The sequence below is a fragment of the Callithrix jacchus genome, chromosome 2 (genome assembly GCF_049354715.1).
Source record: "Callithrix jacchus isolate 240 chromosome 2, calJac240_pri, whole genome shotgun sequence".
Classification (NCBI taxonomy): domain Eukaryota; kingdom Metazoa; phylum Chordata; class Mammalia; order Primates; family Cebidae; genus Callithrix; species Callithrix jacchus.
In genome coordinates, this window is record NC_133503.1 from 90,188,777 (window position 1) to 90,214,672 (window position 25,896).

Below are 25,896 nucleotides of genomic sequence, written 5' to 3' on the forward strand. Positions count from 1 at the left end.
GGTTTCACCATGTTGGCCAGGCTGGTCTTGAACTGCTGACCTCAGGTGATCCGCCCCTCCACCTGCCTTGGCCTCACAATTTTTTTTTTTTAAGGCAGAGTCTCACTCTGTTGCCTAGACTGGAGTTCAGTGGCATGATCTCAGCTCATTGCAACCTCAGCCTCCTGGGTTCAAGTGATTCCCCTGCCTCAGCCTCGCGAGTAGCTGGGATACAGGCACCGCCACCATGCCCAGCTAATTTTTTGTATTTTAGTAGAGATGAGATTTTACCATGTTGACCGGGATGGTGGTCTCTTTCTCCTGACCATGTGATCTGCTTGCCTTGGCCTCCCAAAGTGCTGGGATTATAGGCATGAGCCACCGTGCTCGGCCTTAAAATATGTTTAAAGCTCAAAACAGTGTTTGAAAATTGTTACACTGGAAAGCCTATGCTGGGCTAAGAAAGCCTTTCTTAGGCTCATCTGCATCGTGGGATGCCCAGTTCGGTATTAAGTTACTGTGTATTATAAGTGTTCCCACCAGTCAATAAAGTGTAGTTCCAGGGTATAGCCTGGTGTTAGGCACATAGCAGCCCTTCAATCATCATTCCTTGAATTACATAGATTAACTCGTCAGGACTCACATGTTCACATGGACAAGCATGTCGTTAATAACCCCATCAGGTTAGTCTACTTTATTTTATTTATTTGTTTCCAATTAAAAACCAACTGTTGGCCAGGCACAGTGGCTCATGCCTGTAATCACAGCACTTTGGGAGGCGGAGGCAGGTGGCTAACAAGGTCAGGAGATCAAGACCATCCTGGCTAACACGGTGAAACCCCAAAAATGAGCTGGGGGACACCAAGACTTGGGTGAGTTTCCCTGGTCGGCAATATTTTGCACATGTTGTCACACATCATTGCTAGGAAAATTTTGTGCTGTCTATAAAATTCTACTGGATGAGGACAGCTGGAAGCTTGCACCTTGGTTTCTCCTCGCCTCTGCCCTATGCACCATCTTCCTTTGCTGATTTTATTCTGTATCCTTTCGCTATAATAAACCATAACTATGAGTGTAATAGCTTTTCTGAGTTGAGTCCATCTAGAGAAATAGCGAACCTGAGGGTGTCTTGGGAAACCCAATATAGCCTGTGATTTGATATAAACGGTAGAATGAGGCAGAAATGATACTGTGCCTGTTCTGGGTATAAGCCTTAAAAATGCCTGGAAAGTTCTGCTCTTGCACTTTGGGGTGCTCCTAGTAAGTAGCAAGTAGAGACCATGGGGGAGAGGAGAGGCCCAGTCATCCAGGTGTCCCAGCCAAATCTTTGTAAGACTCCAGTCCCAGCCATGATCTGACCACAACCCCCAAATAAGAAAACTGCCCAGCTGAGCCCATTCCACCCACAGAATCATGAGAGGGAACAAAATGGTTGTTGTTTTAAATCACTAAATTTTGGGGTGGCTTGCAATACACCAGTGGATAATGAAAACCAGAATGAATAATCAAATAATTTATGACAGAATTTAATTCTTTAAGAAATTATACATAAGTAGCTGCCAGAAATCATTACTTTCAACAATTCAACCCTAAACAATTTTCCTAAATTGAAAGCAAAAACTAATTTTTTTTTAAGGAGACTGGAATTGAACAAAATTCTCTTGGGCTGCTGAAGTTGTTGCTTCATTTATTTTAGACTCAGGCTTCTTTTCATTGCTGATTTGGAACTAGTGAAAGGCCACTGGTAAACAATACCTCATATAGGAATAGACTTCAGGAGGCTTTGAAGCCTTCTACATTTTTAAAAAATTTTATCTATAAAATGAGAATGAGGTAATTGCTTTTATGCAAATTTCAGAGACAACATGAGCAAGCTCCCTGGCAGATAGAAGCTGGACGTCCTGGTTCCCTGACTGCTCCCACACATGCCCTCTGTACCCCACTGGGTTCCACCTGGCCACCTTCCAGTGCATCTCCCGGAGGAAGGCATGCCAAATTCCTGACACATAGCGTTTGAAAATACTATGGAATGTTTCCACTCGTGGATTTCACCATGTTCTCCAATGAGTATTTCAGCAAGCTAAAAATGTGACTCCTCAGTCATGAGGAAACCAAGTCCGCAAGATTCGGGAAGAGCAATAATGCTGGAACTTTGATCTAATTATCAGCAAGTGCTCTTCTGGGAGATTAAATGTCTTAGACTATCTCATAATTTGCTTAGCAGGTATTTATCCTTTAGTGAAAACCAGTGGTCTTAGAAGGGAGCAAAAGATGCTGACAAGTCATTTACATGGCTAAGTGGTCATTCTTGCTGGCCCGATAAAATTCCATTTTTAGGAAGATTAAACCTGAGCCTCTTATAAAACATCAGTTATCTCAGATAATGGTAACAATATAGCTAATTATACTCTGGGTTTTTATTTCCATGCCTTGTATTTCAACTTCACATCAGGCAGTTTTAAATGAATTAATCCATCTGTAAGCTTTTGAATGGAAAAGCCAGAGTAGAGAGAAGCCTATTGTCTTAGATCATTTTACAAATCGAAACATACTTTAAAAAATCAAATCGTCTTTCTTGTGTTAAGAACAAACCCCAAGTGCCTGATCAGCTACTTCATTTTCATGAGGTGGAAATAGTTATGCAGCTGATGCTGGGGAGGCAGAGAATTTCCTCAGCCATCCATGAAGAAAGATAAGGGGGGCCTTTTCCACTGGCTGTCTAATCTTATAAAGATCTCATGGAAATTTGGTGGACACAGAGCACGATTCTTTATCCTCGAACATTTTCCAAAGCACAGATGTTTTTCTCTTAATTGTGAATGCCGGCTCACTTGTCAGCAGATGGTACGATTTGGGACTGGCTTGTTCCTTATAACGGGCTGATGTTCTTTGCTATGTGGAAAACACATCTTTGGCTAGACAGCAATGAATCAATATTACACAAAAAAATGTTTCCATTTCTGGAATTTCCCTGAGATAAAAATATCTTTCTCGTTTTGGGTATACCTAAGTGACTGTGAGGACACTTAGTAAAAGAGAAAACAGACTTTTAATACTTTGTGGTGATGGTGATTATATGGGATCATAAGTACTTAAAGATTTTCCTGTTGTATCATTTTGGAAACAAAAAGTTGACTCATTTTCTGGTTAATGCTTCAATATTTTCATTAGGGAGTTTTAATAAAGTCTTTATCTGAATCACAGAAAATATAATTACTTCAGAGGTAGAATAAAATTTTGTCATAAACAGCACTGCGTACCAAAACCTGCTATGACTTTAACAAATCACATAGACGTTTAATACTCAGGAATGCAATATATCAAGTAAAACACTCAAAAGTTCAGCTAATTTAGATAATGCAAGTGTGGAAATGCAAGATTGACTAAAAATTGTAAATATCGTTCCTATTGACATGCTAAATAAGTTTTCGTTGGAGTATTTGAATTTCCTAGCAAGTGAATAGCACTTTTAACTCCAAATGTTTCATCATTTGGATAAACATATTCTTTTATTTACCATTTATCGGTTTTGTATGCTAAATTGCAACTGCTTATATACTCTCCTTTACCTCAAGGATAAATTAGAATTCTTAGTAATAATTCAACTGAATTGTACAAACCACAAAAAGTACTAATTTAAGCCTTTGGGGGCTTAAAAACTGTGTGTGTGTGTGTGTGTGCTCGTCTGTGTGTGTGTTCACATGGTGGGAGAAAAAGAAAAGAACTTTCCAGATAATTGTGAATGGGATACTGTTATAAGAGTTTAAAAAGCAATATTTCTGTATGACTGAAGTCCCTAACTCATGCTTTACCTTTTTTTTTTTTTTGAGATGGAGTTTCACTCTTGCCCAGGCTGGAGTGCAGTGGTGTGATCTCGTTCACTGCAACCTCCACCTCCCAGGTTCAAGCAATTCTCCTCCGTCAGCCTCCTGAGTAGCTGGGATTACAGATGCCTGCCACCACTTCCAGCTACTTTTTGTACTTTTACTAGCAACAGGGTTTCACCACATTGGCCAGGCTGGTGCTGAACTCCTGACCTCCAGAGATCTGCCCACCTCGGCCTCCCAAAGTCCTGGGATTATAGGCATGAGCCACTACATCCGCCCCATCCTTTACTTTTAAACTAAGTTTGAGTTTTACATGAAAGGCCTAATAATCAGATAAAGGCTATTTTTTAACTTACTTGCTCAAATATTTTGAGCCTCCAAATCTGGAAAACAATGTTGAAGTTTGAAACCAATGTCACACCTACGCTGGGGAGCACAGTACTGAACTGCTGCTTCCTTGTCTGTCTTGATGAATGCACATGAAGTGCCTTGTAGTCCTCTGAACCCACCGCCACTAGAGACTGCTGTAGGGGAGGAGCTCACTGCACCTCAAAAGTCAATGTTCAAAGTCATCGTGAGCACCTTGAAGTGAAGTTCAAGAGACAGAAAGCTGAGCCACAAGATGCCCCCAAAGTAGGAGTCATGTTGAAAACTTTCAAAAATGTCTTTGTACAAAATCTACCCAGATCTTTAGAGAACAGGCCAGACCTATCATGACTTAGGTACTGCCTAAAATGTCACTATATGAGGAACCATTTCAGCAGCATACTGCCCACACTTCTCTGAGCCAAGGATGTTCCTAGAACTGCCTTCAGCCATACCATCTTCAAGTGAAAATAAGGTTTTATACATATTCTCTGTGACCTCAGGAAATTCCTTCTCTTGCCTTAGTTTCCTTCTCTGTAAAATGGTGAAGACTGGGACAGGAATTAAATGAGTTAATGTGGCTGGCACATAATACAAACACTGTGTGAGCTGTCCATTAGTATTATCATCCACTCATAATTTTTGCAGAGAAGCCATCAGCACAAAATAAAATCAATTACAACACAATTTCCTTTCAAAATGTGAAGACATACCATTTTATAAAAAGGTTCACAGGAGCCCAAATTAGTATTAACTTGGGTTAGATTTATCTACCCTAAATACATGGGGATTCTTCCCAGCTCCCACATTCCTTGCCACCCTAAATGCTCAAGGGGAGTCCTACTGTATTAGAAATGAACTTGCTAATCATAACTTTGGACCCGATCCTTCCAAGGCATGCTTTCCAGGCACAGGACTGGTAAGGTGATGGGGCCCCTCCAGAAAATGCTGAGAAATGGTAGCAAACAGGATTACCTCCTTCAGTCTACTCCTCACTGCCTTCTCTGTGGGAGATGAAGCGTTGCTCCCTGAATCCCATGCACATTTGATTGCTAGGCTGCTGGCACAACCCTATGATCCAGCATGCCCATAGATCCAGATTTCTCCCTCTGTATGTCTTCTCTCTCTGGTTGGTCCTGTCTATAGCTAGAGAATGAGCAAGAAGCATCCATCGACTGGCCAGGCCCTTCATTTCCCATACCTCTGCTAAGATCTGCAGAAAGAACATATCCAGGCAGTAGCTCACCCTCCATCACACTCTCAGCCTTCACATGTGAAGAAAACAGCTGCTCAAAGGCGGCTGCTGAACTCCATTTATAAGCCACTCAGCAAGTTATGAAGCTAGAGGGGTCAATTCTGTAGTCACTGTGTTATTATTGTTAGACATACAAGTTTCTCTTCAAAGAATCAGTATGTCAGTATGTTCCGTTCTTTGTCCTCCATATTAAAGTTTAACTTCCTTGTAGTTTCAGTAAACAACCTTTTCCACCAGTTCTATTCAGAGGTTCACATCTGTTCCCCCAGTCCCTTGCTTTGTCCTGACTCATTCCGGTCACCCGCTTTGACCTAGGACACCCCTGGTTACTTGCTCTGCCTGTAATCGTCCTTCCCAACAAACTGCACACCCTGCCACTCAGGCTCATGCCCTGACTCTCTTTAAAATAGCCAATCGGGATTAGTCTAGACTATGCAGTCTTATCCTAGCCAGTAGGGGAACAACACGGCAGTGGGGGCAACCTCTGTCAGGAATAAGTACCCCTTTCCCTCCCTTGTCCAAGGGTGCACTCACCATTGTTCCATCTGTGAGCTGCACCCTTCGATCTAAGTAAATTGCCTTGCTAAGGAAATTTATATTCAAGTGCTACTTCTCTTGTGGCACTGGAAATTTTACATATAACATTGTTACAGCATATATTGCCCATCTACTGGCTCTAGGAAGTGAGAATGGTACTTTCAGTTCAAATTTTAGTGTCAGGATTTAATATCAAACAGGGAGACACTCTACACCTTTGCTGCTTCTCTTAGCCAAGCAAATGAGGGTGTTAGAGAAACTGCCCCCTCTAGGCTGACATGGGTTAGAGCAGATCTCAACTTCTGGAATTTTCAGTTGTGGAACCTTTCCTGGTAAACTATTATTTTAATGTCAATATTCTGGGAGGCAGGCAAATTTAAGGCAAGAGAGTACACTAAATCATAGACACAGTAACTGGCCGAGCACACTGGCTCAGGCTTGTAACGCCAACACTCTGGGAGGCTGAGGTGGGCAGAACACTGGAGGTCAGGAGCCTGGCCAACATAGTGAAACCCCATCTCGAATAAAAATATAAAAATTAGCTGGGTGTTGTGGTGCATGCCTACAATCCCAGCTACTTGGGAGGCAGGCGCAGGAGAATCGCTTGAACCTGGGAGGCGGAGGTTGCAGTGAGCCAAAATCATGCCACTGCACTCTAGCCTAGGCAGCAGAGCGAGACACTGTGTCAAAAAAAAAAAAAAAATCATAGACACAGTGATAATGCAAATATTTATTGCTGGTGGCTGGGTCTGTCATTTCCTAGAGGACATAGCTGGCCAGCAGATTTTCATTTCTTTTTTACAAAATAAGCAAATGCCCACTTTATTATTTATACACAGAAAATTATATAGAGACACACAAACTGCTTGAAATGCAAATATTTTTTGGTTTACTTATCAAAGTAAAAAATAACAAAAACCTTATCAGTTAAATAAAAAAGTGACATTCTTTATCAAACCTTCTTAAACACTGAAATGCACTCATTTTTATGCTCATGTTCTTTAGCAATGTATTTTCTCCCCTTTGCCCCTCATTCCCCTACGTTGTTTTAATGAGTTCATCTGTAAAATGAAGGTTGTTTTACCTTTCTTAATGCTACTTACTTTTTATTATCCCAATATCAAGACCAATCTAGATTTTTTGTCTCTTACATGTGAAATGGATGTAAAAAATGGAGAATTCACCAGCACATTTTAAGATAACATAAAAGAAGCCCTAAGCAAGCATTTCAAGGCAATGATACACCATTACATTTTTGAAAAGCTTAAGTATCATTGGTACTTAAAAGCAGAACTCAATTCCAGAAGCATATTCTTATATTGGACATTATTCATAATAGCTAATAGAGTTAATTTCCACAGTACTGATTTCAGATAAGCCATTTTCTTTTTAACAAAACAAGCAGCCGTAGACATGAAAATTGGATTGTTTCAAAAGGAGCAATGATAGCCTGAGAAAGTTCTTGGCGTTTTAAGAAAAGTACATATACATAGCAAGAAATGAAAGTAAATCAAAATACGTAAGTTTGTACATGTTAGAAATATCCAATGTGCCACCAACACAACAATTGCCCTATAAAAAAGTGTTTAGGTCTGGAGCCATATCTATTTTTCTTTGTATAATTACATTTGCATTACCTAACCACACATCTCTCCCATGGTCTGTTACCCGTTAGGAAGCTTGTAACCAGAGTTTTTTGAAATATGCTTTTCTTCAAATAAAACAAGCCTTCAAATAAATCATTATGTCTGACAACTGAATTGGGCAAAGTCTTTCTGAAATACATGTAATCTTTAGAAAATTCTTTTTTCCTTCATAAATCAGCAGTGCTCCATCTTCAAATAAATCATGATCAGTCACAATCTTAACTCATGTGCTCATATGTTCTCTTCATCCAACATTTTGTTGATACCATCACAAAGTTTTTGTAAGTGGGGTTTAAAATTCCCAAAAGGATTATACAAGGCAGCCAAAAATTCACAATCTGAAAAATGATCAAAGACATTGTTAACCCGTCCGTGTGACTTGGCGGTGAGGTGACGCTGAATGATTTGGTGTAGCATCTCTCTGCATTCATTTAACAGCTTGGATAACACATTCCGGTCAAAGGTATAATCCACCTGATGGAAACTGACCACCGTCATAGCAAGTTGATGAACTTTCTTCTTAAATTTCTCCATCAATGCTAGCTCATCTTGATTAAACTGATTATTCCTGTAAAGAATGGCCAGCTTGATCACTGTCTTGATGAGGTTCTTGATGATCTTCTCTGCCTCCTTCTTGTTTTGGGTGTACTCCCTGGTCACTCTGTAGAGCTCATCCAGCACCTCACTGCTCGTGTCATCTATTAAGGTGGTGGCAATGGATTTGGACACCATTTTACCCAAGATCTTCTTTTGTGCCTGAACAGCCAGGTTTTTGGAATTAAAGACATCTGTGGCCACTAAAAAAAAAGGAGAGGAAAAGAATTAACAATCAGCAAACATCAGCAAGAGAAGTGAACTAAAAACACATATTAGGGAGTACTGTTTTTCCTCGTTTTCCCACCATTTGTGATTTGTCTTTCATCCATTGACATTAGTCTCTGTTCAGAAAAGAATTTTAGGCTGGGCACAGTGGCTCACGCCAGTAATCCCAACATTTTGGGAGGCTGAGCTGGGCGGATCACTTGAGGTCAGAAGTTTGAGACCAGCCTGGCCAACATGGGAGCAGTGGTACATGCCTATAATCCCAGCTACTTGGGAGGCTGAGGCAGAAGAATTGCTTGAACCCAGGAGGTGGAGGTTGCAGTGAGCTGAGTTTGCTCCACGGCACTTTAGCTTGGGTGACACAGCGACACTACTGTCTCAGAACAAAAAACAAATACAAAATCAGCTCTACACCTGTCATCTGGCAACAGCAACCAGAAGTGACTTAAAAGGAATTCATTTAAATGGAAGAATAAATGGTAAAGGCATAATATTGAATAAAATGGCAAATTCATGGAAGCAAATCAAAAGGAGAGCCCTGTTTTATAATGCAGTTGCAAAAAGTCAAATTTCTTAAGCATTGACCAACGCCCACCTATTTGTCCTAACCACCTTGAGTTTCAACCTACAGAATTTGACTGTTAGAAAGAAGTACTCCTTGGAGAGCTCACTGTCACTTACTATTTCTGATGAATGGTCATTGTTCACTTTACATTTTTATATGTTTTGGAGAAATAACCTTTTTCATCAGCTAGTGAAATGTGACACATGAGAAATATACTTTGAAAAAGATGTTGCTAAGAGTTTGCTTTTGGAATTATCGTAACTTCTGACAGATCTTTACAATATACACAATCATGTTTGTACGTATCATATAAAAGAGACACTATTTATAATCTTCCTAGCCTAGAGCTGGTTAGTGAAAATGCTCAATAAATGTGTATTCTCCAAACCAAGTTTACATTTTATCTACCACAATTTCCCCCACTCTATGCATGTAGCAATCTTTTTTGCTTTCTTCTTTTTTGAGATAGAGTTTTGCTCTTGTTCCCCCAGGCTGGAGTCCAATGGCACAACCTTGGCTCACTGCAACCTCCGCCTCCTGGGTTCGCTTGCCTCAGCCTCCCGAGTAGCTGGGATTTCAGGTGTGTACCACCATGCCCTGCTAATTTTGTATTTTTAGTAGAGATGAGGTTTCACCATGTTGGCCAGGCTGGTCTCGAACTCCTGACCTTGGGTGATCTGCCCACCTCAGCCTTCCAAAGTGCTGGGATTACAGGTATGAGCCACTGTGTCTGCCCCATGCAGCAATCTTTAAGCTAATCCTCTACAACTGTGCTCTCTCCTGCTTCTCCAAAGGCTTAAGAACTGCAGTTCTTTGGGTGTCTACTCCATCTCTGAGTCAAGGGACAACTGTTCTCTCCATATATGCCAGTGTTTAAGCCTAGGCCTGGGTGTTGGAAAGCAGTCATTTTGTAATGAAAGATAAAAAGCTTTAAAATACAGATATACACAAATAGGTCAAGGCATCAATGATAATATAAGATTATTTCTAGTTTGGATAGGCTAGTATCATTAGGAAGCAAAAAGGCAGCTGCTTCAAAATCCAGGCTGGGAGGACATATAAGAAGAGTGACTCCCTTAATGCGGAACTGCCATGTTGGATTTAACATTGGGGAAAGGTGAGGTGTGGTGGCTCACACCTACAATCCCAGCACTTTGGCAGGCCAAGGTAGTGAGAGGATCGCTTATGCCCAGGAGTTTGAGACCAGCATGGGCAACATAGCAAAACCCCATCGTGACAAAAAAACTACACACACACACACACAAAAATTAGCCAACTGTGGTGGCATGCACCTGTCGTCCCAGTTACTAGGGAGGTGTAGGTGGGAGAATCATCTGAGCCTGGAAAGTTCAGGCTGCAGCGACCCGTGACTACACCACTGCACTCTAGCCTGGGCAACAGGGTGAGACCCTGTCTCAGAAAAAATTGAATTAAATAAAATTGAGGAAAAGAAGAACCAAATTAAGTTTGAAAAATTTGGACCAAAGTAGTTCATGGTATATAGTATAGGTAGCTCAAAAGGGTTCCTTATGACCCGAGTGTCATTTATAAATGTACAGTGCCAGACATCCTCTAAAAGAATGTCTCAGTTAAATGAGAAAGGGTGTCTTCACAAATGTCGATATTTAAACTTCTGAAACATGAACTGAAACTGCAGAACTAAAATATATTTTGAAAAAGAGAAGGAAAGTGAAAATGTGTGAGAAACAGCCAACTTCATGCAGAAGTTTCCAGGCCCTTTTATGTTTTTATCATTTAAGCAGAAGTCCGTTTCTATTCCTGTTCTTCAACGACTTGCAAAAGAGTTTAAAGATTAAGTCACACTAAAGAATTTATGTCAAAAGAAATAGTACACATGTAGCTAACTTATCATATTAAAACCAGGGACCATCTTTCATCTCAGAACTCCTGACACAGACCTCAAAAAAAAAATTCAACAAACTTGATTTATATAGGGATACCCAATCAATTTCAGCTGCACAGCAAATAACTAGGATTTCAGTAATATATTCCATATAAAGTCGAAATGTTACTGTGTTTTTAATGTTTAAGAACATGGCATAGTCTACAAATATCTTACCTGGGATTTACTACAAGTCTATCAGTTGGACATACTTTATGTTGTGAAATACTGAAAACAGAGGGAGAGGTATTCATACTATTTCTCCTTTATCCAAGGCTGGACTTTCAAGTTTGCACCTCTTCTCAGCTAAGTTTCTGATTAAATCTCAATGTCTCATTTAACTTCAAATATGGAAAACAAAACCTCTATGATATAGCACTTCAAATTCCTGCAAGAGAGTGTGTAAAAGGCATATCTATTGCCAACTAAGCAAGATCATTCCCCATTTACTGGTAATCATGTATGAATCAAGATAGAGAAGTTGATCTCTGAGGCTTTCATATTTGTCTTAGAGAAACTTCAAATCCTGCTCCAGAAACACAGCAGCTCTGTCACACTTTCCTTTTATCCTTTGTATTATTCCAGTGAAGTCACCTTTTTAAGTGAGGTTGAAGCTCTTTGTCCCCCTCCACCATCTGAAGCTCTTCTCCTCCTCCACCAAGAACATGCATGAGTAGATTTATTTTCCAGCATTAGAGAAAGCTTTTCTGGAGCCAACCGGGACCTGTGGCTGAGAGTCACTGGCCAGGGATGTGTGGTCTGTGCTCATGAAGTGTGTTTCTTTTTCTTGCAAATTAACTGCTGTTAGCCATTCCTGTTCAGGCTCATTTGTCACTTCCACATACTCCACCAGATCCCTTAAAGGTCTGTTGTATCTTAGAGCTAGTCCTGGACCAAGTTTTTCTCCTTCAGTCCATCCTCACCCCTGTGTGATCTCATCTAGTCCCACAGCTTCAGACACCACCCATGAGCCAATGATTCACATAGTTATAACTCAGCCCTGACCTCTTTTCTGGACTCATTTTGTGAAGGCATTCAAGATTTTTCTTTACTTTGGCTATTGTGCAGACATCTCAAATGTATTAAAACTGATCTCTGATTCTCTCCCACCTTCCCACTAAGTGTTCCTCTTTCACTCTTTATGATCTCAATTAATAGCATCTCTTCCAACCTTTTGCTCAATCAAATCAGAGCCCTGGGGATCTTCCACCATACCATTCTCTCACTTACCCAGCCCATTATTAAGTTCTTTCCATTCCTCCCTCATTTCTCTGAGTTCTATCCATTTCCCTCCATCTTCATAGACAGCGGCCTAGTCCAAACCCCTTTCCGTCTCTTTTCACATACTAGCCAGAGTTTTAAGAAATGAAATTTGCAAATGGGGACAGGTGCGGTGGCTCACGCCTATAATCACAGCACTTTAGGAGGATAAGGTGGGAGGATCACTTGAGTCCAAGAGTTCGAGACCAGCCTGGGCAACATAGCAAGATCCTGCATCTACAAAAAAACTTAAAGAAGAATTAGCTGGGCATGTAAGTCCTATCTACTCAGGAGGCTGAGGTGGAAGGACTGCTTGAGCCCAGGAGTTCAAGGCTGCAGAGGTGCAGTGAGCTTTAATGACACCACTGTACCCCAGCCTGGGTGAAAGAGCAAGACTCTGTCTCAAAAAAGAAAAGAAAAAAAAAGATGCTCCATTTACGTTCTTTGCTAACTATCACACTTTCTTGTTCCTTAAATCCTCATCGTTTGCCTACATTTTTATTGTCTGCCTCTCCCTACTAGGATTTAAACTCTGAGAGCAAAGATTCTGTGTATCATTTTCACTGTGTCATCTTGCAGGCCTAGAGAGTGGTACAGAAGCAGAAATCAACTTCCCCTATCTCATCCACATATACTTAGATACTTCTCTATGAAATCATGTTGGCCTGTAAAACAAGAGTTGTAAATACATTAGTGGGTGTTTCTGTTTGTTTGTATTAAAAGGTAAAGAAACAGTATTTGTTTTACCTCACGAAACATGTGGTTTTCTTCCCTCTAAGTGTACTCCAGAATATGATTTATCTTATTGTCATCAACCAGTTCTTCTAAAAAGGAGAGATTTGTTGTGCACAATGAGGAAACATCCAAGGACAATAATGCAAATATTTAGAGTAAAAGCAAGGTGTAGTTCTGACTTGAACTGCAGTGGGAGATTAAACACAGGCCCACCTCTACTTCTGACTGGAGCTATGTTTAAACATGTGCCGGAGGGATAGACTTAAGGCATGTCCTGGGAAGTAACTAAAATATAAACAGAAGATGCTCCCCAAGGAGAAAGTGCTGAAAATATTCATTCAGTGTTTTGCCTCTTAAGATGGATTCACGTGTGTTTGGAAACAGGCATGTAAATTGCTGCTCATTAATGAAAAATAATGTTGTATTTTAAAAAACATACAAAGCACTATGACCACATTAAAACTGTCTAAGATTGTTTTCTAGAAATAGGGTGTAAATATTATTTTACATTATTTATATCTTACCTCCCTCCCTCTCTGTCTCTGTATCTCTTCCTTTGTCCATTTCAGCAACATTTGCTATAAGGCAAACTGATATTTAGGGAATTCTGGCTTTAGCATCAAAATTATAAAGTTAGAAATAAATATGGTAAAAAAAATACTGACCCAAATATGAAAGAAAAATATGCTCAGAAGAAAAAAAAGAAAAAAGTCCTTTTTTTTTTTTTGAGATGGAGTATCACTCTGTTGCCCAGGCTGGAGTGTAGTGGCATAATCTCAGCTCACTGCAACATCTGCCTCCCAGGTTCAAGCGATCCTCCTGCCTCAGCCCCCCTCTAGTAGCTGAGATTACAGGCACATGCCACCATGCCTGGCTAATTTTTGTACTTCTTTAGTAGAGACAGGGTTTCGCCATGTTGGCCAGGCCAGGCTGGTCTCGAATTCCTGACCTCAGGTGATCCACCCACCTCAGCCTTCCAAAGTGCTGGGATTACAGGTGTGAGTCACCGTGCCCAGCCAAGTCCTTTAATATTAATGAATAACTATAGTTTTATGAAAATTAACAAAAATGCCCTGTAACAACTCCCACTAATAAAATACTTAAGTCATTTTCTTTACAGTCTTCCCAGTAAATAATTTTCCCCCTCAAATCTATTATACTTGGGACTCCTTAATGGTCATGACAACAGATGTACATGCACGTAAATTCTTGCCTAGTTAAAATTTGATCCAGGGGTCCAATATTAGGAAGGACAGAAAAGAAAATAATTTGAAAAGCATGTCTAGCTGTTGTCTGTTAATAAAAGTTCTTTAAATAAATATATAAAACCTTAGCTCTCTTGCATCTAAATAATTCTAAATCTAATGGGACTTAGTAAAAAGCCAGCTTTGGTGATCAGAAAGTGGCCAGAACAAACCACGAACCCTGTCATGAGAAGTCAGCAGGCTAAGCACTGACCTCCCTACACTGAGATTTGGCAGTGTGTCAGAGAAAAGCAAGGAACGCCCAGAGTGGCTAGTGATGTGTCTGTGACAGCAGCTTCCATCCTCAAAATCAAACTAAAATATTCAATAGCATAGAGAAGAAAGAACAAAAGGAAAGAGAGAGGAAGAAGAAAGGAAGGGAGGGATGGAGGGGCCCCCAGTAGAAGCAGTACAGATAGGAACTCTAAAGAGGGCTGCCCTGGAAGGGTCAGAAGCAACAACCATGGCAGGAAGCTGGAGGCAGTCTTATCATCCAGAGAAAGAAGACAAGTACCAGCTACCTTAGTTCTATAATTGGCTTTATGTCACACAGATGGAGGCTGCCACAGAGAATATATTCTTGGGAGAATCAATACATCTGTGGTCCTTAACCTGATGCGGAATGCACATTTTGGAGTACATGCACATCCCCCCAGTTGGTTAAGAACCAGTGATAGACTCCATCACAGTGGCAAGCTAAGTCTGTCTCATACTGCAGAAAAATACATGCTCACCTTACAAGGCAACATAGTAAAGAAGACATGGCAGATAAAATGGCGACTTTGAAATGCTCCTCCCCCGCAGAAAAAAAAAAACCCACCGGGTTCTTTTCAAGGGAGTATTAGGAACTGTCTAACATACTCTTCCAGATTCCCTTTATTGTCCTTCGCTTAGGTATTTTACAACTCTGTAAATTGTAGAAACTGTTAATATTGCAAATGGCTTTTGTACATACAGATACAAATAAAATTTGTCCAGTGTAGTTACAATTGATTCTTGATTTTCCTGTTTGCCTGCTCTTAAGATTCTCCTTTGAACCAACTGTAAGAGCTTACTGGTTCCCTCATCAATTAATAAGTAAAATTTTCAATATGTAGAATTTGTATTTATATGAGTCATGAGTTTATCCTCTTATAAAACTTACCCTGTAACATATATTAGAATGTTTTTCAACAAAATCATTTTTTAAAAAAAGATTGCAGTATGAACCTTTAATGTCCTGGGGTTCTTTTTCTGTGGCAACTTATTTCCCCAGCATCCTGGAAAACTCGAGTATACTTATAAAAGTTCAAACACTCTATAGCTGATGGTTCCATGAACTGCCACACTGCTCAGGAGTATTACTGGGACTCGGCTTCCTCATCTGTAAGATGAGAACAATGATCCCAACTTCTTGGAGTTGTTCCAAAGATAAATGAAGATGGACCACATAGATGTGTCTCACACAATCCCTGCCACAGAACAGCCTTCTTCATATGTTAAAGAACACAACAAATTAAACTTCAAATACATTCTGACGCTCTTTAGTACAGAATCACATTTGGTCAAAATTCCTTCCTTCTGATGGTATCATGAACTGAGATGCAAAATGTCAGATTGTTGGGTGAAAACAGAGACCTCACATAGTTCAGTTAATAAGGTATTATATTTTCTCTTTCATAATGACATTTAAAATATATAACTAAAAACTTTCTTTAGAAGGGAATTTCTCTTTTTTTAAGGTGCTTACTTTCTTGTTAGCAATAGATACAGTAGTACGAGGAATCTGATAGTTCATATAAGGGTATTCTGCCTGGAGAAAACTGCCCTATCATGAACAGAATGACAGACTACTATAAAATGACAAGAGGAAAAGCCTAGTCAACATCCATGAAAAGCCATGCAACAGCAGCAAGATACAAAGGAAATGGGCCAAAAATAAAGCCAACGTGAAAACCCACAGTTAAAGCCACAGTGGCTGACAAGATCACTTTAGAAGTCACAGTGTTCTCACACAGAGACTCCAAAGCCTCCCAGAGAACCAGAGATCCAACAGCAGGGCATGAAGCCAAGTAAGAACAGCAGAGATGGAAACAAAAGGCTCAAAGTCAAGAGTCCCAGGTTGTAAACTTGAGTGCAATTTATTTTTTTGAAACACAGTTTTCTCATCTTTTATGTTGGACGCCATTTCAAGTTGGTGTGGCTTAAATGAGATGTAATGACTTATAAATCTAAAACTACCCAGCAGTGTGCTAGACCATTTCTCCTTACATTCCCTATTTGCCAAATGTGTGGACAAGAAAAATTATGCCTTGAAGAAAACACAATGAAGTCTTATCCTGTGAGATCTCAGGCTTTAATTCTGGAATCTCTTCATCATGATTGTTCAGCTGTGTGCCTTTTATTCCTGTGGCTTAGTTTTGTGATGATTTTGAAAATGTCATTTCCTGAGTTTCAACTCCTCTAACTGCATATTAGATCCCATCTCTATCTCTGCTCTTTTTCTATCAATTTGCCTCAGGAATCATATGAGGACTTCTTTATGGCATGAACTCTGACAAAATATCCCTGCTGCTTCTAGGTCGGTCTGATACCAGAAATGGAAGAAAGTTTGGTGATGTTTAAATAAAGCAGTATGGTTGGACCTCAAAGACTGTTAGTCTGAAACATACCAAGATAGAGGTTATTGGGAAATGAATTTTGTGGTTACCCAAAGTCAGAGTCAGAGGTTTATATACACAAAACTCATTGGTTGCCCTAGGCAATAATGATTATAGTGATGATAACAGTAAGTGATAATAATAACAGCAGTCACCATTTTTTGAATTTGTACTACATTATCCTTGGAACTGCCTAGAACTTGTATTATCTTATTTTTTAATTTTTTTGAGATGGAGTTTTGCTCTTTCGCCCAGGCTGGAGTGAAGTGGTACAATCTCGGCTAACTGCAACCTCTACCCTGGAAGTTCAAGCGATTCTCCTGCCTCAGCCTCCCAAGTAGCTGGGATTATAGGCGCATACCACCATGCCTGGATAATTTTTGTATTTTTAGTAGAGATGGGGTTTCCCAATGTTGGCCAGTCTGGTCTCGAACTCCCGACCTGAGGAGATCGACTCTCCTTGGCCTCCCAAAGTCCTAGGATTACAGGTATGAGCCACCGTGCCTAGTGCATTACCTTATTGAAGCTTTATAGCAACCATAGGAAAGAGGTTATTATTATACTCATTTTACAGATGAGGTGACTGAACTCCAGAGAAATAAAGTTACTATGTCAAGGTCATACAGTAAGTGGCAGAGACGAACTTGAACTCAGATATGTTCAAGCTGTTACATTATAATACATGAGAAAAGAAGCTTCTTGAAAGTATGGAAAGATCTAATAATGTATGGCTAAGTGAAAGAAGATAAAAGAAAGGGACAGGGTCCTCCTGCCGGGAAGAAACAGACCATAAGGAAGATCAACCCAACCGGGCTTGAAATAGCTTCCAGGGAAGAACCTGAGCAGTTTTTAAACATTTAAAAATATAACCTAAGATGACAATATACTTACATTGTTTAAAAGTCAGAATGTAAATGTATAGAGTGGAAAAATATAGAGCGTGCAGCCACCCACTGCAGTTCCGAACCTTAACCCTTGCCCTTGCTTCCAAGACACAACTTAGATTTGTTTTTTTCCTCCCTGCGTAACTAAGCAAATACATGAATAGATACTGAGCAATGCAAAGAATTCTTGGAGGCTCGCAATTCTTAAGAAATGCAACTTTTGACTTACAAAAGAATATAAACTGTGTATGTGACCATAATTTCACATAAAACTATGACATAAAATGGTGAAATGCTGGAGAAATATGGGCTATGACCTTCATTCCCATACACATATTATCAGTAAGAGTCCTTCAATGAGTGATGAGAAGACCTATAGAAGATAGGTCTTTATTTAATGGGAAAGCAAGTGTTATAATTAGAGTAATCATATAATTTATCATCTAAATGGAATACCTTTGGAAACAGTGCTGTTAGTGATTACACCATAATAGCAGATCTGTGACTGACCCAGAATGTAAGTGGTCACCCTATTTAAGACTAAATAAGAAAGGGTCAAAAGTAAGGATTTACCTAAATACATAAAACCTAAGAGATTTCTTGGGAACCACACAGGGCATTAGATAGCTTCTCTTATAAACTATGTTAAAAAACCAAAAACCCTAATTCTTCAATAAGTTAAAGGAGTCTGGCGGGGGAAAAATTATCTCTAGTTAAATAAGTTTGGGAAACAGTATACACAAAGGTCCTGTTTGGAGATGCCCAAGATGCTTTAATAATACTAAAGGCTTTGAGGATTAGTGTAATAAAGAAACACTTTATCTTTGCATACCCACGTTTTACAAATTAATTTCACAGAGGATCCAGTAACAAATGTGTAGGATAAAGTCAGTGAAAATAATTGGCTAACAAATTAACTAGAGTTCTTGGCATTCCTCTGGAATGAATTCACACTTACCAGATGCAAATAAAGGAGTACAAGACAGGCAATCGGGTAAACCCAGGCATTATGGTAATTGCAAGCACCAGCTCTAGAGTCAGACTGGGTCAGGGGCCTTGTCCTGCTACTAAGTGCCCATGTCCCTGGAGCAAATTATTGAATCTCTCTATGCCTCAGTCTCTTCATATGCCTTGAAAGTAATCCATATAAAGTGCTTAGAACAGCACCAGACATAAAATAATTGGGTCAACTGATATAAGCAATTATTATTGTCATGATTATTATCATCATTATTGTGGTAGACACTGTTGACGTTCTGCTGGTATAGGATGCCACAGGTCTTGTAGTCAGGTCTTGTGAAAGGAGTGAGGGGAAAAGAAAGAACATAAATCTAAAGACATGAATTAGTCAACAAAAACTTTTTGTTTATAATGTATCAGAGACAGTGGCGTCAAAGACAAGTAACACTATCCCTTCTCTTCGCTCAGACTCCCAGGGACTGGTTCAGGGACGGATAAGTACACAGCTAGGCAGAATGCACCATAAATTGTGTAACCGGAACATGTAAAAAATGCAAAGGTAGCAAAAAGAGGAAATATTAGTTTTTGCTGACACGGTGATGGAAGCTAGTTTTAAGGAAGATTACACAAAAGGAGACTGACCTCAAAGAAAAGAAGATTCTGCCTTATAGAAATAAATATGATTGTATTCCAGAACAGATCTATGGAATTCCTACTGGTTAATTAGGAATTAAAATTTTTGTTCATCAGTGTACCTATATGTAGGAAACCCAAGAATCTGTGTGTGTCCAGTGAATTTTAGAAAAGATTGAAACATTATATATAGCTTAAGACCCAGGAAATACTACAAAAGTACTCTGTGTTTTTTTGAGACAGAGTCTTACTCTCATCCAGGCTGGAGGACAGTGGCATGATCTCGGCTCATTGCAACCTCCATCTCCCAGGTGAATTCAAGCAATTCTCCTGCCTCAGCCTCCCGAGTAGCTAGGACTACAGGCACCTGCCACCACACCCGGGTAATTTTTGTATATTTAGTAGAGACAGGATTTCACCATATTGGCCACCCTGTCGCCTAGTGAAACTCCTGTGGCCAAAGTGTCACCATTATTGGAAGTATAACCAAGAAATCTTGGCTCAGACCCTGGGACTGCTCACAGAAGTGGAACTTTTTACTACATCCTAAGAGAAGGAGACAGAGGAATGGCCTCTGTACTGTGGTTTAGTGTCTGTATTCCATTTTCTTTTTCTTTTTTTTTTGAGACAGGGTCTTGCTCTGTCACCCAGCTAGAGTGCAAGTGGCACGATCATGGCTTACTGCAGCGCAACGTCCTGGGTTCAGGAAATCCTCTCACCTCAGCCTCCTGAGAAGCTGGAACTACAGGCACACCACCATACTTGGTTAATTTCTTTTATTTTTTTGGTAGAGACAGGGTTTCACCATGCGGCCTAGGCTGATGTCGAACCCCTGAGCTCAAACAATGTCAGCCTTGGTCTCCCAGAGTGCTGGGATTACAGGCGTGAACCATGGCATCCTGCCAATACTTGGTTTTCAAGAGGGCTTTGGCAGGGAGAAGACAGATATAGCAGATGTCTGAGGCAGAATTCTTAGTGTCATGGGCCATCCACCACAGAAGTGCCCGGAGGCCTCTTAGAAATGGCTAAACCAACTGAATCAGAATCTCCAGGATTGCAATCTGAGAGCCTGCATTAGTAAAAAGCACTCTACCTGATTCTGACATACAGTAAAGTTAGAACACGCCTACTCTGTGCTATACTCCTAGAATGCTGTACTTAAAATTTTCAGACATACTCTGGTCATAAAGGCATGCTGTGAGTAGACTATGGACAGATTTAATTTCCTCTCAAGATTTTATTTTTCACAGAAATGCAGATGTCAGCTTGTGTAAGGAATCCATATAGAATGTTTTCAAAACAGAGCTTATTATACTAAACATTTTTAAAAATTTGATAATTTATCAAGAGAATAGAAAAATTAGCCCATTCTAGATAATACTTTAAACCAAAATTTGAACAGGGCCTAACTCTACCTACCACCAGGCTACAAAATGGGTTTGAAGTAAAATTAAAATGTCCTACAATTCTTTACACAAAACTGAACTTAGTGAACTACCCTGTCTTTTTTAATTAAATGAACCCTTCCTTATTTATTATGTTGAATTAGGATACATTAGTCTTTCTTAAAGACTTTTCAATTAAGCTGGATTTATTTACCTATTTTCTTTAGGACATAAAACCTTTCCACTGTTGATATAATCCAATCATCTACCAGAATGTAGAGGAAAATCCTCTAAACAGCTCCATGATTTTCTATACTTTTCCATCCCTAAATTCTCCCATCTTGCCAGCGGCCCTGACTCTTGATGAATATTTATATTCATGCAGGGCTTAGAAAACCAGTAACATTTTAAAATCCAGCACACTAGAGTGAAGTTTAGTCACTGAACCAGACCCACAGCTGGAATCAATGGTCAACACACCCTCCTTTCTGGTTTCATCAGGTTGCTCCTGGCCGCATAACAAAGACAACAAAACTTACAGTTGATTTTTGTGTAGCACTCTACAGTTTGCAAGATATTTTCACTATAACACTTTCAAATGCATTTCTAGTTTGGTCCTTTCATTACTTAACCCTGGGGGATCCAGATAAGAGAAGAGAGGCTCAGAGTCAAGTGAGTTGTCTAAGGGTGCATAAATAGTGGCAAAGCTGAGGCCCATTACTTTGTACTATAGCACGTAGCTAGCTGCTCTATAAGAAAAGTAAAATGAGGATAATGTTCACTGTTTTAAATTCTCTACCAAATGCCACCATGCTGCCCGCCAGCTGCAGAATCCCACTTCTTAGAGCCTGCCTGCTCACCCAGATAAAGCAACTCCTCAAACTAAAATGAAGGAGCACAGGTCGGGCACAGTGCTCACGCCTGTAATCCCAGCACTCTGGGAGGCCTAGGTGGGCGGATGACCTGAAGTCAGGAGTTTGAGACCAGCCTGGGCCAACATGGAGAAACCCCATCTCTATCAAAAATACAAAAAAATTACCCAGATGTTGTGGCGTATGCCCATGGTCTCAGCTACTCAAGAGGCTGGGGTGGGAGGATTGCTCAAGCCTGGGAGGTTGAGGCTGCAGTGAGCTCAGATCACAACACTGCACTCTAGCCTAAGAGAAAGATGAGACCCTGTCAAAAATAAAAATAAAAAAGAAGCATAAGCTGAGCACATCAGGGAACAAAAACTAAAAAAAAGCTACGTATCTGTCTTCACCTTCCCCCTCCATCCCTGCCTGAAAGAGTGCTATTGAGGCTGTAAAGCTCAATGTAAATGCCACCTCTTCTAAAAACTTTCCACATCCAATGGCCAGAATAAGTCTCCTTCTAACCTGCTTTTTTGCCTTGTGAGAGTTACGTTTCTCTCTTATCTATTTAGGATCCCTGAAAAGTAAGGTACGGGTTCACGCCTCTTCATCTCTGTATTCTTCAAAATGCTTCACACCTGCCCTCCAGCTAGCATGGGGTGAACTAAACCCCATGCTCTCATCTGCCTCCATGGAACCCTTCCCTGTCTTTTACAGTAATTCATGATGGTACATCAGAAAATCAATTTGATTTCTTCTATCTAGAGCTTAACAAATGAATTTATTTGTACTCCATGAATAAACACATAATCCTAAATATGGATACAAACTATCTTTTCTTTTGTTTTTAAAAGACAATGTCTCACTGTCACCCAGGTTGGAGTGCAGTAGCGAGATCATAACTCACTGAAGACTTGAACTCCTAGGCTCAAGGGATCCTTCATCTTAGCCTCCTGAGTAGTTGGGATTACAGGCACACACCACCATACCAGCCTCTCTTTGTAGAGACAAGTTATCATTGTGTTGGCCAGGCTGGTCCCAAACACCTGGGCTCAAGTGAGCCTCCCAAAACCCTGGGATTATAGGCATGAAACACTGTACCCAGCCACTTTTTGCTTTAAAGGGGAGGAACCTGTGTAAAAGAAATGCATTTTCATTTTTTTAATCTATTGCTTTTCTTCCTTGACCTTTGCCAAAACATACAGAATAAGCAGCTACTTTTGTTTGGCAAAGTAACCATATTTAGTTAACTCAATCCTTACAGCAAATGTTCTAGAATCTTTCATGCAAATATCCCAAACCCATCTGTTCGAATATTTTGGGAGCAGTAACCTCTTGGCCTCAGCTTGGGCATCTCTCAAATATGCATCTTGGCACATCCTCTCAACATTCTTGTCACAATCCTTCCTCAATAACTGTATCCAAATGTTGTTAGTCAAGCATTTTATAGCCATGTTAATGTCCGGAGGATATATCCAGTTAAAGGTAAGCAAAGAGTGAGATGGGATTTGCTAGGCCTTAATGTAAACTACCTCATTTTAAATATCAAGACACTCTGAAGCTCTGAAATTCTAGGAAAAAAACCCTAGAGTTCTATAGAAGCAGTTTTGCTCACCACCAGCATGACATTTATGTTCTCTGTGACGTGGCTGCTACCCCTCTTTCCACCCTTTCCTCTCCACATTCTCAGGATCCCCATTTTATTTAGATCAGGATGGCTTTCAGAAGGTGTAACCTGGATACCACATTATTTGGCCCATCCAGGATTGTATTTTAGGATTAGTAGTCCATGTTAGAAAATTGGGAAATTTAGCCTCAAAATGTGTGTGTCTGATTTTCTTTGAACAATCAGATCTGAACAAATGGGCCCACATTCACACAGGACAACAATGGATTTGAGCTAAATTAGGACTGCCTCCTTTAGAAGAACAATTCTTTCCAGCTTACCACATCCCTCCTGGCCATCTACACATTTCTGCTCACTTCCTGTGTTCTGCAGGCACTTGCGTAGGTGATTACTGCCTTACAGAAATAAATGTGATTATATTTCAATAGAATTACTCCTACTGGGTAGTCAGGAATTAAATATCTTGCCCAGCAATGTACCTGTGTGTTGGAAACTAAGCGGCATGTGTAGATTCTATGGATTTGTGAAACAATTTCAACACAATATATAGAGAGAGACCGTGAGATTCTAAGGAGGGTTTTCAGGGTGAAGTGGTGGGAAGGTTACGAGTGATCATGATTTGTTTTCATAACATTTGTTCATAGACTTCAGGAAGCTACATTTGAACCCAGATCTCCTTATTTCTATAGAATGTGTCAACTAAGTCACAGAATGTTGGTAAATTTGCCAAATTAATAATGATCCTACGAGGAAAGTGAATTTGGATTCTCCATACCAGTTTGGAGCTCTACACAGTCAAGAGACTTAAGTAAATAAATCCCCTATTCATTGACTCATTCTTTCTTCAACAAATTTTTATATTTTTTTTACTTCTTATTTAATTACTTATTTCAGACAGAGTCTCATTCTATTGCCAAGGCTGGAGTACAAGGCTGGAATGCAATGCTGAGATCTTGGCTCACTGCAGCCTCAGCCTCCTAAGAGCATGTGATCCTTTCACCTCAGCATCCTGAGTAGCTGGGACCACATGTGCATGCCACCATGCTTGGCTAATCTTTGTATTTTTTGGTAGAGATGGGATCTCCATATGTTGCCCAGGCTGGTCTCAGACTCCTGGCCCAAGCAATCCTCCTGTCTTGGCCTCTCAAAGTGCTGGGTTACTGGATGAGCCACCATGCCCAACCTCATTTAACAAATTTTTATTAAGCAACTGTTGTGTACCAGGCAAAGTACCTACTCTCAGGATGCATAGATTCTAGTAGAAGGAGACCTAATTTATAAACAAACAAACAAATACATAAAAATTTCAAGTAGCGATATAGGCTAAAAGAAAAATGAAATGTGTGTATGGGAGGAAGAACTATCTTATTTTATTTACGGTACTTGGGGAAGGCTTTTCTGAAAAGGTGACATTTGAGCAGAGGTGTGAAAAAATCAAAAGGGAGCTGCCTTGAGCTAGTGAAATCTCCCACACTCCCTTCCAAATATCACCTTCCACATATCAGGAAGTCTTCATTGACCATCCCATTCTGAAATAGTCTATTCTGCCTCTAACTGTTGTTGGAAACTGTTTATCATACTTCTGTTTCCATACTCCCTGAAAGTAAATCCTAGTGATGGTTACAATTTATCATTTATTCCTTGCAATAATAAATGCTCAATTAATCTTTAATATGTATCTGCTGGATTAAAAGCATTCTCAGGTTGTTTCGGTGGAGCAGAAAGACAGGGAGAGGAGGAGGGAATGAATATTGTTTTTTATAAAACAGAACCAAAACAAGAGATTATAAATAAATAACATTTAATTATAGGTCAAATACTCTCATATAAGAAATGAATATTCCAATGCAGTCCTTTTGAAAAAGTTTATTTTCTTTCATTTTAATTTCAGTGTTCTTTGGGTGGAAAGCGTTTATTCTAAATGGGTCATTTCATAACTAAAGATAGGCATCCAAAAAATCATCTGATAAATTTGGAACTGGTAAAAACTACTGAATAACCCATACTCTGAAAAATAATAATTTTGTTTTTAGTATAAATGTTGCTTCAGGATAAAAAAAAAACAAGGCATATTCTTTATGTCTAAGTCATAGGAAAAAGGCACAAACTTTACCTTTCTTTGCTAGTTTGCTAAGAAAGAAAAAAAGCTGGAGATGAAATAAGGATATAATCCTTACTTTAAGATCCTAAATTTTACATTTTGCCTTTATTAAAATTGGCAAACTTAAAATTATAATTTTAATATAATAGAGCCTCCCAAAAGTTATAAAGACAAATTGTTTTGTTAAAATAATTAAAATCCTTTGATGTTGATGATATCCTTGCTATATTAAACTCATTTTTCACTTGAAGAAAATAACTGAAAAGATCATTATAGTCATTCCCTGAAAGAAATGAAAAACGTTTCCCAAAATATACTAACTTGCCATCTTGGAGATGAATTACTTCCCTAATGGTTGGTATCTGGGTAAAACAAACTTTGGCAAGTAACACAGCACAACCAATCAATTTTATAAGCAGTTGCAAAATGAAATAAATTTCTTCTCTAAAATACTTGAGCAGCCTCCACCTTTTTTAGCTTTGTCTTTTCAACCACTCACTCAGTACTCTGAGAGAAAGGCCACCATTCCACCTCTCACCATTTCTATCATCGGTCCTATTTTAAGAGATGGAAGAAGCCATGGAAACCACAGGAAGAAAAATAGAGGCCCAGAGGTTAATGCAGGGGTTACAACATGACCCCCATTAATTCCCAATCACTTGCTCCCCTGTGGAAAG

The 25,896-nt window shown here is 39.7% G+C and overlaps 1 protein-coding gene across 4 annotated transcripts in view; it reads right to left on the bottom strand.

The window, feature by feature from the left end:
• Window positions 1–3,129: 3,129 nt before the first annotated feature.
• Window positions 3,130–25,896, bottom strand: part of TNFAIP8 (TNF alpha induced protein 8) — a 123,336-nt gene continuing 100,569 nt past the window's right edge. For all 4 annotated transcript variants that reach the window (XM_008991636.4, XM_035291034.3, XM_078365007.1 and 1 more), the window contains one exon: window positions 3,130–8,407. In XM_008991636.4, coding sequence (XP_008989884.1) covers window positions 7,842–8,407 — 566 coding nt within the window. In that variant the 3' untranslated portion in view covers window positions 3,130–7,841. The remainder of the gene's footprint in view (window positions 8,408–25,896) is intronic.